The sequence below is a fragment of the Punica granatum genome, chromosome 6 (genome assembly GCF_007655135.1).
Source record: "Punica granatum isolate Tunisia-2019 chromosome 6, ASM765513v2, whole genome shotgun sequence".
In the NCBI taxonomy this organism is placed as follows: domain Eukaryota; kingdom Viridiplantae; phylum Streptophyta; class Magnoliopsida; order Myrtales; family Lythraceae; genus Punica; species Punica granatum.
The window spans coordinates 23,704,180-23,715,740 of NC_045132.1; the positions used below are offsets into that span (position 1 = coordinate 23,704,180).

General features: G+C 42.2%; 2 protein-coding genes across 2 annotated transcripts; one reads left to right on the forward strand and one right to left on the reverse strand.

Moving 5' to 3' along the window:
- Positions 1–4,549: 4,549 nt before the first annotated feature.
- LOC116211033 (serine/threonine-protein kinase PBS1-like) lies at positions 4,550–7,627 on the forward strand. Its single transcript, XM_031545224.1, has 5 exons — positions 4,550–4,952; positions 5,537–5,742; positions 5,915–6,104; positions 6,235–6,626; positions 6,896–7,627. The coding sequence occupies exons 1-5, from the start codon at positions 4,829–4,831 to the stop codon at positions 7,376–7,378; spliced, it is 1,395 nt and encodes a 464-aa protein (XP_031401084.1). The 5' UTR covers positions 4,550–4,828; the 3' UTR covers positions 7,379–7,627.
- Positions 7,628–7,917: 290 nt separating this feature from the next.
- On the reverse strand, positions 7,918–10,589 carry LOC116211034 (bidirectional sugar transporter N3). The gene is made up of 6 exons (XM_031545225.1): positions 10,300–10,589; positions 9,640–9,676; positions 9,317–9,527; positions 9,047–9,208; positions 8,769–8,888; positions 7,918–8,469 (listed from the first exon to the last, which is right to left on the reverse strand). The coding sequence occupies exons 1-6, from the start codon at positions 10,349–10,351 to the stop codon at positions 8,137–8,139; spliced, it is 915 nt and encodes a 304-aa protein (XP_031401085.1). The 5' UTR covers positions 10,352–10,589; the 3' UTR covers positions 7,918–8,136.
- Positions 10,590–11,561: the final 972 nt, after the last annotated feature.

The window sequence follows — 11,561 nt, forward strand, 5'->3', positions numbered from 1 at the left end:
TACCCTCTTGGAGAACTGCCAAAAAAAGGAGATACCCTCTTTGGATTTATCCACATGAATAATTTCATATTTTTCTGTTTGATTTAATATCATTAGATAAAGGCAAATACCATTTGAATTTTTTTTTTGGTAATTAATTGATTCAATCTTTGTTCTGCCTTTTTAGTTCGAACATTTTTGGTCGTGAAATGAACAAATTTTCTGGGTCTCTTCACGCAAATTCTAAGGGGAAAAAATATTTTAGATTCTCTATACGAAAATATTCATTTTTTCGTTTCCAAATTCAGTAGGCTACTGCTCTATGGGCCATCACAAAGAGCATTACATATTGTAAATTTGCTAAAAAGTGGAAAAGATAAGAGATGACATGGAAACCAAATCAAGCCCCTTTCGTCTTTTATTACCGCACCGGAATAAATCTAATGAGATTTTTATTACGTTAAAAAAAAATTAGGAACGACACAAATATCTTAAATGGTTTTACCTTACAATAATATCAAGAGAAAGAATCAATAAAATATTACAATTAACAATTATGACGACTAATCGATACATCGTGGGTTAATTTCATTGGATTACCGAAGAATCTCTTTTGGATTAACATAGCATGGGGTTAAAATCTTTTGGATTTTCGGTTGTGATTCTGAAAATGCCCTCTAGTTTTTTTTTTTAATGAATAATGCCCTCTAGTTATAAGCCGTTCCAAAATGGCCCAACAACTTTAGTTAATCGGATGTGGATTTTTGTTTATACACGGCTCATGTTACTTTAAAGGTTTGAGGCTATTAGCTAGAAAGTTCACTTAGCATCTGTTTCACAAAGGGACAATGATACATCATCCTATTCGAAGAGCATAGGTGTCATATGCCAAGAGTCTCATGAGGTGCGGATGCCTCGATCATTCTAGGAAAGAGAATCAGTAGGCCGTTAAGTCTTTTTCAACGACAACTCATTGAGCATTTCATTTTTCAAGCACGTCCACGAAGGATTTTCTATTCCCGCTTCACCCACACCTTCACATTCGCAGCACGGGACATGATTCCCAACCAAAAGACGAACGAATCACCGGTACATGGCAGGATGAGAGTTTAAATCCGACCGATCTTCTGAAACAACTTAAACTGTATGGTAGATTTCGGGGCCACCGTGTAACTACTAGGTGCAAAATGAAATTAGCCTTTTCATCGTCATCATAATTCACAAGGTGATCGGTAAAAAGCATCACAAGGAAACTTTTAATTCAAAAGGAAAGTTTATGGACTCAGGTGGAAAGCGAAATAAAGAAAAATGCGTGACAAGGAAATACGCGATAATTTCATTGATGAATATCAAATCTCCAAACCTTTCCATTTCCAAACCTTTCCATTTCAAGTTGACTACTTATGCCGCTGCACTAATGACTATATAAATATACGTAGCATATGTGTAGACTTGAGTCAAAGAAGGGTGAGAAAGTAGAGGACAGATCGACTGTATCGCAATTGGTTGTGCAAGTTGGGGTTGGCCGGTTGGGTGAGTGTAAAAGAGAAAGAGTTAAGGGAGGAACAGTGAAGCAAATATTGTGCGAGTCTTATTTAATAATTTGAATGTATAACATCCAATGAAAAATGTCCGAAAGTGGAAAATTGACCCACAATAGATTCACAAATTCTCATGTACAAGCATTTTAATCGGTTCTTGGTAATATTCCAAGCTTAAAAGCCCTGGGACTCGATGGATTGCCCTCACTCTTCTACAAGCAATACCAAGAGGTCGTCTCTCCGTTACTCATTGAGTTTGTCCAACAATTCTTCTCAACCGGTCTCATCTCGAGAGAATGGAACAATACATTCATAAAGCTTATCCCCAAGTCACAAAGAGCATCCTCATTCAAGGATTTCATACCAATCAGTCTCTGTAATGTACGGCATAAGGTCATCTCCAAAATCATCGCGGAAAGGCTGAAGCCGCTACTCCAGAAAATAGTATCTCCTAACCAGACGGCCATTATTGAAGGTCGATGGATCAATGAGAATGAAATGCTGGCGCAAGAAATCCTGCACTCGATGAAACACACCAGGTTTTGAAGATCGATTTTCCTAAAGCGTTTGATAGATTATAATGGAACTTTATCATCACGGTTCTCACCAACCTTGATTTTCACCCGAAGTTCGTTCTTGATGGGCAAGGAAAGAAGGCAAAAGGAGCTGGATCCATCAATGCATCTCAACGCCCACGTTCTCCATCCTCTTGAATGGATCACCGCATAGCCACTCCAAGCCCCAGAGAGAGATCCGACAAGGAGATCCAATATCCCCGTACATCTTTATAATCTCCATAGAAATCCTTTCGAGACTCCTATATAGGGCAGAGGAAAGCCGACATATAAAGGGCATTCAGATAAGCCATGGGGGCCCCTTTATGTTGCATCTTATGTTTGCCAACGATCTCCTTACTCTTCTCAAGGGCAACCATTTCGGATATAGAGCGCTTAAAAAATATATGGGAGAAATTTTCTCAATGGTTTGACCAACAAATCAATTTCTCCAAGGCAAGAATCTTATTCTCCAAGAATGTCCAAGCACCGCAACGGAGGATTATCAAGGATCTTATATGAATGAAACAGCTCAAGCAAGACTCACACTATCTTGGAAAGCCCCTCTTCGTAAAAAAGAAAAGAAAGGAATCCTTCCAATTTCTTATTGATAAAATCAAAGGTAGACTAGCAGCTTGGAAGGCCAAAAACCTATCTTGAGTGGGACGAGCCACTTTGGTGAATTCAGGGAATTACAGCACTCCGCTATACTCTATGTCTCTATTTCGCCTCCCAAAATCAATATTACACAGATTGAATCAGTCCACAAGAAGATTTTGGTGGGGGCAATAACAAGACACAGACACTTACTTTGCACCTGGAAGCTGGGACCTCTTATGCCAACCGAAATCCTCCGGAGTACTGGGATTCCAACGAGTAGAGTATTCAAACAAAGCAATACTTTCGAAAATTGCGTGGGCCCTTATATCAAAAACAGACAATTTAGCTATGAAAGCATTGAAAGCTAAGTATGGGAAATTCCTCTTTGGGTCAAATAAACCAATTTCCAAACCTTCTGCAACCCGGAAAGGCTTACAGTGGTGTAAGGATATGCTTAAGGTAGGCTCTTGTGTATCCATAGGCAGGGGTGATTCTACCCTGGCCTGGCACGATCCCTGGATCCTAGGTAACTTGCACTTTAAGCCCACCCCAACACATGACATCGACATCCATTCCAAGCAACACCTTACGGTTTTAGATCTCTTGCTCTTTCACCTCAAATAGTGGAATGCTCCACTGATCTCGAACCTTTTTGATGCTGGCACTGTTGACAACATTCTCAAAATTCACTTGCCAAAAGAGGACTATGAGGATAAGGTAGTATGGACACCTTTTGCTTCCGGAGAGCGCACGGTAAAATCCCTCTATGTTTTAGATCAAAAGCACAGGTTTGACAACACTTTTAACTTTCCGTGGAAAAGCCTTCAGGGCTTAAAAATCCATGGAAAACTCAAAATCCATCTTTGAAGACTCATATGTGAATGCCTCCCCTGGTTTAGGCAAGACGGAGCCCATTGCCCGCTTTGCCAATCTGGTTTCGATGATTGTCTGAGTTATTTGGAAAGAATCACCATGGCATCTGATCTCTGATAATTTCCCTAACTCTTCTAATCTCGATATTGTTCAGTTCCTAATCTCCCCTCCCAGTCAATTACTTTTGAATAATATCGAGCTTGCTTGCTTTACTCTGTATGGTACTCTACTACTTTATCATCTTTGGAAACTAAGAAATGACTGTATCTACGTAGGGGCCAATGCTGATCTTCCAAAGTTCTTATCTCAATTCTCCAAAGCCTTCAAGGAGCACACCCAAGGAAGACCTACTCAGCTCCAACAGGCTCGGGAAGACAGCAGCAGTGACGGGTCTGTTCAACGGAGACACAACCAGCGGGGCACCAATAGCAAAAGAGCCACTCGCGTTCTTACAGAACTCCCTGGAACTGATTGGATCATGCTCTCTTAGAGCACGGATAAAGCATGCGTGGCAGAGATCGCATAAGACAGCAGTGGCTCTACCATTAAGGCTTGGCGTGCCTTTGAATGTGTGACCACAGCACTGCCGGCTGAAGGCCATGGAATGCCATTGGCTTTGTTATTGGCTCAGCAACATGGATGGTCCAAAAGTTTGGCGGCAAAATGATTCCCAACTCTTAGTTAATATGATTTTAAAGTCCTCTACAATCCATTGGGATGTTTTGAATCTCGTTTTAGATATTATGGCTTCCTTTAGTCTTTTCTCGGAATGGCTCTATTATTTGGTTCCTCGAACGGGAAACAAACCCGCGCATGAGCTGAGTCATCTTTGCTTCATGGCAAATTTTGATGACCTCGCCTGTTCGAAGGCTTCCCTTGTAATGATGCCCTCTCGTTTATGAATAAAATCACGAATTATTCAGCAACACACACGCATATATATATATATATATATATATAGAGAGAGAGAGAGAGAGACGAAGCTCCCGACAAAACCCAAAAGCCGGCTGTCCAATTTACCAATCAACCCCCCCTCATATTCTTGTCCCTCCACCTTTCCACCTCTCCCCTCTCACTGTTCTTTCTTTCATTCATTCATTCCTCTTATTTGCCCTGCTTTCTTCCTCGCCGGGGTCCGATGAGCTGTTGATCGTGAGCGGGAGGAGATTCTCAGCCCACCAGCTTCAGCTCATCAGATGTGCCTGAAGAGGGCTTCGTGCGGATTGAGTGGTTTGCAAGTAAAGATCAGTCCTTGATCGCCCGGTGTAGAAAACAAGGAAGATGGGTTGCTTCTCTTGTTTCGATTCCGGAGAGGACGAGAAGCTCAACACGGAAAAGATAGCTGCCCTTGATCGGAAGCAGCACCTCCCCACTATCCCTTCCACCATTTCTCGATTGCCTTCCGGTGAGTTTTCCTTTCTTATGGGATTTTTTTTTTGTTTAATAAGTTTCTGGTGCTGATTGGTGCTATCACGGTTTGCTCAATCTATGATCATGTATGCTGAATTTCGTAGAGTTCGTATAAAGAGTGTTCTGCTGTTTTATTATAGCTGGGTGAATTTATCTGGAGACGATCGAGCGGGAGTATTTGAGAATGGAACTGAGGGGAGAATTTGAGTGTCCCCGAGATTGAAACCGGAGACTTTGTTTGATGCAGATCGTTTTGATCGAAGTGGATAACTATTTTGATAGCTAGAAATTGGTTGTTCAAGTTATCATGTTTAGATTGCTGGACTAAGTTAGTTGGGTTGAAGCTCATATTTATTCACTTGTCAAATCAATGGAGTTAGCTGTTCTCAGGTTTGCTATCTAGAGTAACTACAGCTGTTAATGGACTGGTCATGTCCCGATTCAATAACATTGTGCTGCGTTCAATTTTTGATGTTTCTTAGCTCAATTTGTGTATTTGACTTTGACATGAGGTTGCGACTTTGTTTTTGGGTGATTGTGGAAATGATCTTGTTTTTTTATTGATTTATGGATAACCAGGAGCGGAAAGACTCCGAACGAGAAGCAATGCAGGGTCCAAAAGGGAAGTAATAGGCAGTAAGGATGGGCCCGGTGCTCACATCGCTGCCCAAACTTTTACTTTTAAAGAGCTTGCAGCTGCAACGAAGAATTTCCAGTCTGAATCCTTCTTGGGAGAGGGGGGTTTTGGTCCAGTTTACAAGGGGAGGCTCGAGAGCACAGGACAGGTTATAAATTAGGTTGCATTCATTTTGAGCGGCCTAAAGAGTTTGCTGAAATATGAGATGTAGAGCTTATCCATGTTTGAATAGACCGAGTAAACTAACTGAAAGCAATTTACTTGGAAAATGGATTTTGTCTATAGGGAATATCATTTGATCATGTTGTTCCATTCTGCAGGTTGTTGCAGTCAAACAGCTGGATCGGAATGGTCTTCAGGGTAACAGGGAATTCCTGGTGGAGGTCCTCATGTTAAGCCTCCTGCACCACCCGAATCTCGTGAATCTGATTGGTTACTGTGCTGACGGGGACCAACGACTTCTCGTCTATGAGTTCATGCCCTTGGGATCATTGGAATATCACCTCTTTGGTAATAATCCATGTTGCCTTCTAATGAAATTTTCACCTTATATAACATTGAAGTTTGTGATGTCTCCAGCATTCGCACGAGGAAACTCGAGTTTCAACACTCTGTTCTGAGTCGTTTGTACTTTGTGCAGATCTTCCCCCTGACAAGGAACCGCTAGACTGGAACACACGAATGAAGATTGCAGCGGGAGCAGCGAAAGGCTTGGAGTACCTCCATGATAAGGCGAACCCACCAGTCATTTATCGGGACTTCAAGTCATCCAACATATTGCTCGACGAGGGATACTTTCCGAAACTCTCTGATTTCGGGCTAGCAAAGCTGGGGCCGGTCGGAGACAAATCCCATGTCTCCACGCGAGTGATGGGAACTTATGGGTACTGCGCCCCTGAGTATGCCATGACAGGGCAATTAACTGTCAAGTCTGATGTATACAGTTTCGGGGTTGTCTTCTTAGAGCTGATCACAGGAAGGCGAGCCATTGACAGTAGCCGTCCCCATGGAGAGCAGAACCTAGTCACTTGGGTAACCTATCCTATCCAGTTTCGTTAGTTATGTACACTCTCTTTAGTGATCGTTTTGGGACAAACTGCCGAAGCACCTGACAGTTCAATTGCATAGATGGACTCCCGGTATTAGCACATGGTGCCAAACTCAGAATACAAGTCTCCAAGCCCACTCCTCTGCCTCCCATATAATCAGATTCCACATGTTGCAATCACGATCATTCTTTCCGTCGTAGCTGTCAACCTGCCACCATGTTAACTGGTCTCCCATTTGATTCTTCTATGCAGGCACGCCCATTATTTAACGATCGCAAGAAATTCTCCAAACTTGCTGACCCAAGGCTTCAGGGGAGGTATCCGATGCGTGGGCTCTACCAAGCGCTTGCTGTGGCCTCAATGTGCATACAGGAACAGGCAGCCGCTCGTCCTCTCATCGGGGATGTGGTGACTGCCCTCTCTTATCTGGCAAACCGGTTGTATGATTCCACTGCGCCCTCCGGGCACAGAGGAGGGTTGGGCTCAAATGACGGGAGGGGTAGCGGAAGGATCCTGAGGAACGAGGAATTGGGAGGATCAGGACGGAGATGGGACTTTGAAGGGTCAGAGAAGGAAGATTCTCCAAGGGAGACGGGGAAGATCTTGAACTCGAACAGGGATGCAGAGAGGGAACGAGTTGTTGCAGAAGCAAAGATGTGGGGAGAAAACTGGAGGGAGAAGAGGCGGCAGAGCGCACAGGGGAGCCTCGACAGGTTGAATGGTCAGTTTTTGTGATGAAGAATATGCGCGATTATATCGTTTTGTTTCAGAGTACATTAGATGAGTCCCAATTGAAAATTTTGAGGAGACAAAAGGCAAAAGGCAAAAGGCAAATGCATATGCTTCTGCGGCCACCTCTGCTGATTGTACATATGTTAAGGGAACTTCACTCATCAGAAACAGTTGATCAGAACACCATACCTGTTACCTTATGCTTGTCTTTGAGAAGCATAGTCTGTCTTATTTAACATTTTTGTTCTCGGATTTGCGAAACCCGATATCGACCTGAAGATGCCAGCTGTCCGGAATTCGACTCTCCGGCTGGATGTAACGGATAGTTTTACGGTCAAGTTTTGTTGGGCTTACCTGTGGCCCAGTCTTGACTGTTGGGCTCCAAACATTTGTTAGATGCAATCAAATGGACTCAATATCCTACCTGTGCAGAATTCCATCACATGGAGTTTGTTATCCAACAGCTGTATATGCCCATTGGACGGCAAAAACCTTAGAAACATCTATGTTTTCGGATCCGAGTCGACTTCTAAATCGAGAGGTGAAGGGGGACCGAATTTATATGGAATATCATTTCTTTAAGCCAAAGCGGGAGACAGAGAGAAGAGAGAGATGGGTACATGGGGGGAGGAGAGAGCGAATGATACATCTCTTTTTAAGTGTTGGAGCAGTGAAGGCTCATTCTAGACCTATTAACACTTCAATCGATGCCCGGGAGGTAGGATGATACGAGCTCGATCGATGATCAGTTGGGAGATTATTCAAACTGCAGATTCTCCAGTATTTGGTCCGAGGTCACCATTCTTCTCCACATCTGCATCTTCTTTCCCAGTTGTTTTCTCATCCTTGTCCGACTCCTTTGCAGCCTCATGCTCCTTCTGATGTTCAGTAGCACCGATACCATCCACAGTGACTGATGAAGCCGGGGAAATGTTGACCGGGTAGACCTCGCTTGCTCCTAGAGCGCTCAGCATAACAATCTCTCGGACGTGTTCTGGCAGCTTTTCATCAAGGATCACCTTTCTGGTGTTGCGGTATTTTAAGTAGAGAGCCATCTGAAGGACTCCTAGGAAGAAGCCTACGATGTTGGGAATCTGCACGGACGATAAGCCCCGACAATGTTAACAGTCTAATCAAATGGCTGATGCGTCATAGGAACATAAACAATATCTGATCCAAGAATAGGAAAAGAGATGTTTCAAATAGAATTACACGTCATTTTGGAGCACCATTTTACTAACTGTATAGGTTGGCATTGATTATAAGGCCGGGCCCCACGATATGTCATCATTGAATTGATATTTATGCTGATAAAGATAGTTCTTGATTGGAAGGGCAGAAGTGACATTTTCCATATTTTATATAATAAATTAAGTAAAGAATCATGACTTACGTAAATACATATGTCATGGCTGAAGAGACCATAGCCAAACCACATAATTGCACCCAAGGTGAGGAACAAGGACAAGTTGAATGGCATGAATTCAACACTCTTGGTCTTGAGAACTTGCCTCTGCACGAAGGAAAAAATGATCAGTCATCATCACATGAAGAGTTAATTCATTTTCTCGATAAACCTCTATAAATTCATGCGAAATAAATGCATATACATAAATATATATATATATATACACACACACATGTATATATGTGCCAATATATGTTGCTTACCACAATGCTCAGAGGAGATGCGAAAACACACACCGAAACAGCAACACAGATCCACCCGTAGACCATAACGCGCAGGTGTGCAGGCACGGCGTAGCGGGTGATGAGAGTTAGAATGAAGAACGCCCCCAAGTTCATGTAGATAAAGTACTTGATGGTCAATTTCTGCAAATAGTTCCAATGCTCATAACGTTAGGTTAATGCTTATATATCAATAGCTAGGAAAGTGGTGTTACAACACCCCGAATAATCGCAAAAAGTTTAATTACTTACCCTAGCATCTCTGGGTGCGTAACTAAGGAAAATGATGATGTAGATCATCTCTATGACGCATCCGAAGGAATTGATGGTCATGAGGAGGGCAGCATCCCCTTTGAGCAACGCGTAGTACAACCAGAGCATGGAGCTGAACAATGTCACCAGGTACGGGATTGATTCGAAGCCCTCCGTCGATTTCTTCCTCCATATTCTATAGAAGGTTGGGCTGCAATCCAAAGCCATGAAATTTCAGTTAAGATGCCATCAAGATATCATCGTACTTCTAATGAAGAAAGCTGGCCATAAGAGAAATGCCATTTCTTGTGGCAACTACTTACATTGGAGCCATGTAGACCATAAACGAGATGATGTTGCCTAAATGACAAAGGAAAAAACGTACAAACGTCATTAGCTTTACAGAAAAAATAAGTAAATCAAATCATTAGATTCAGCAATTAGATGCCTGATGGGAAGGTGATGTAGTATATATGTCAGTGGGATCAACACATACATACAGTGAGATATATAATCTATACGTTCGATTGATTAGTTCCATTTAGCTTCATATATAACTCATGTAGCAAAAATGGAAAAAAAAAGAATTGATTAGTTTGGTTAGCATGACTAGGTTGCTGCCAATGTACAGCCTCGTACCTACTCGCTAACTAAAGATCTTATTATTAGTCTTAATTAGAGAAACAGGAAAAAAAAAATGAAGATAGGCATCTATATGGAGCAAATTTTGCTAAAGTTCCCGGAGTCAAAAAGAATCCTCTTTCGTACAAAAAATGTGAATCGCTATGTGGAAAGACATAAAAATTTGGAAAACTATATATATATAGCTGAATATGGACGCAAAGAGCGAAGAGAATGCCTGGAAATGAAACTCTTTGAAATCATTTTTCTTATTCGGATCAAGAACAAGCACACTTGAGTATTTATGCGTATGCAAGAGTAATAGAACACAAGCAATAACAACATGAGAGCACAAATGTTACCTAGGACCCCGAAGGTAAATGCTGCAGAAAGATGGATTTTTGGAAAAGCCATCGCTTCTCAATATAAAAAACGGAAGAATATGGTATCTAAATGGAAGAATGAGTCGAGTTGATGAAGAGCTGCTAAAGAAAAAGCAGAGGCCTCTCAAAATGGTTGAGATGCCCTTGCTCTCCCTCTCCTTGCTCTCCCTCTCCCTCTTCCTCTGCCTTTCTTCTCTCTTTGGGCTGTCAAAGGCATTTAAATGGTGGTGGTGATGAGGAAATAAGAGGTTGATGGTAGGGTTTATATACACACATGGTCACATACATAAGCAAAGCACAGGTTAATATGGCAAGAGAGGGAGAGGGAGAGGGAGAGGGAGAGTGTGTGCGTATTGAACTCATTCTGGTCGCATGACAAGTGGAGCATTAGTAGGTAGCGTAGCCCAAAATCATTCACTCCCTCCTCTCGTTAACCCCACGCGCCTCACTCCCCACCTCACGAGCCCCCCGCCTTGCCGGAATCCCGACCGCGGCCGGGCTGCCTTCCACACGCGCGTCTAAGTGCACGCGATTCTCGAGTTATCTAAATCCGTACATGCGGTATCCTTTGTGGCGTCATCTGACAATGAATCTCAGTGAATGCGAAAATGAGAATATCGATATATCTCTTCTCCCAGTTTAAACAGAAAATGTCTCACGAGATTCACGAGGTGAATACCGACGTCAATGATCCGTACAGATTTCTCCTTCCAATGGATGCCTCTTCACGGAAGCTAATTTTGCCACCCGTTGGTTGCCAGTCAGTGAATTCCCAATGTAATGAAAAAATTAATTTTGCAAAAGTTTCTTATTATAAATCATAAGTTTTATTAACCGACGAGATTTTCGAATAGTCTCACGATATGTAGAAGTCTCTTAATAGTAATCGTATCAGACAAATCTTAAAGGCACATGAGTATCCGAATCCTTAGATATGCACATTAATTGCGAGATGAAAATGTCAATGCTATCAACACGATCAAGTAGCAGCCTTCACTTCGTTTCTAAGATTTAATTTGAGCCAGGAGCTTTCCCTTCGGATAACCAGATGATGAATGATAAAACGACTTGACTATATTCGATAATAATAAATTTATAAATATATGTGCGCAATTAATGTTACTTTATCATTTCGGCGAATATATAATATAATTATCATCATCATTATTATTACACCAAAAGAGGGGGGATATGGAGAACGCGCCGTGCTGGGGGCGAGTGGGGGGGAATTCGTTGGATGT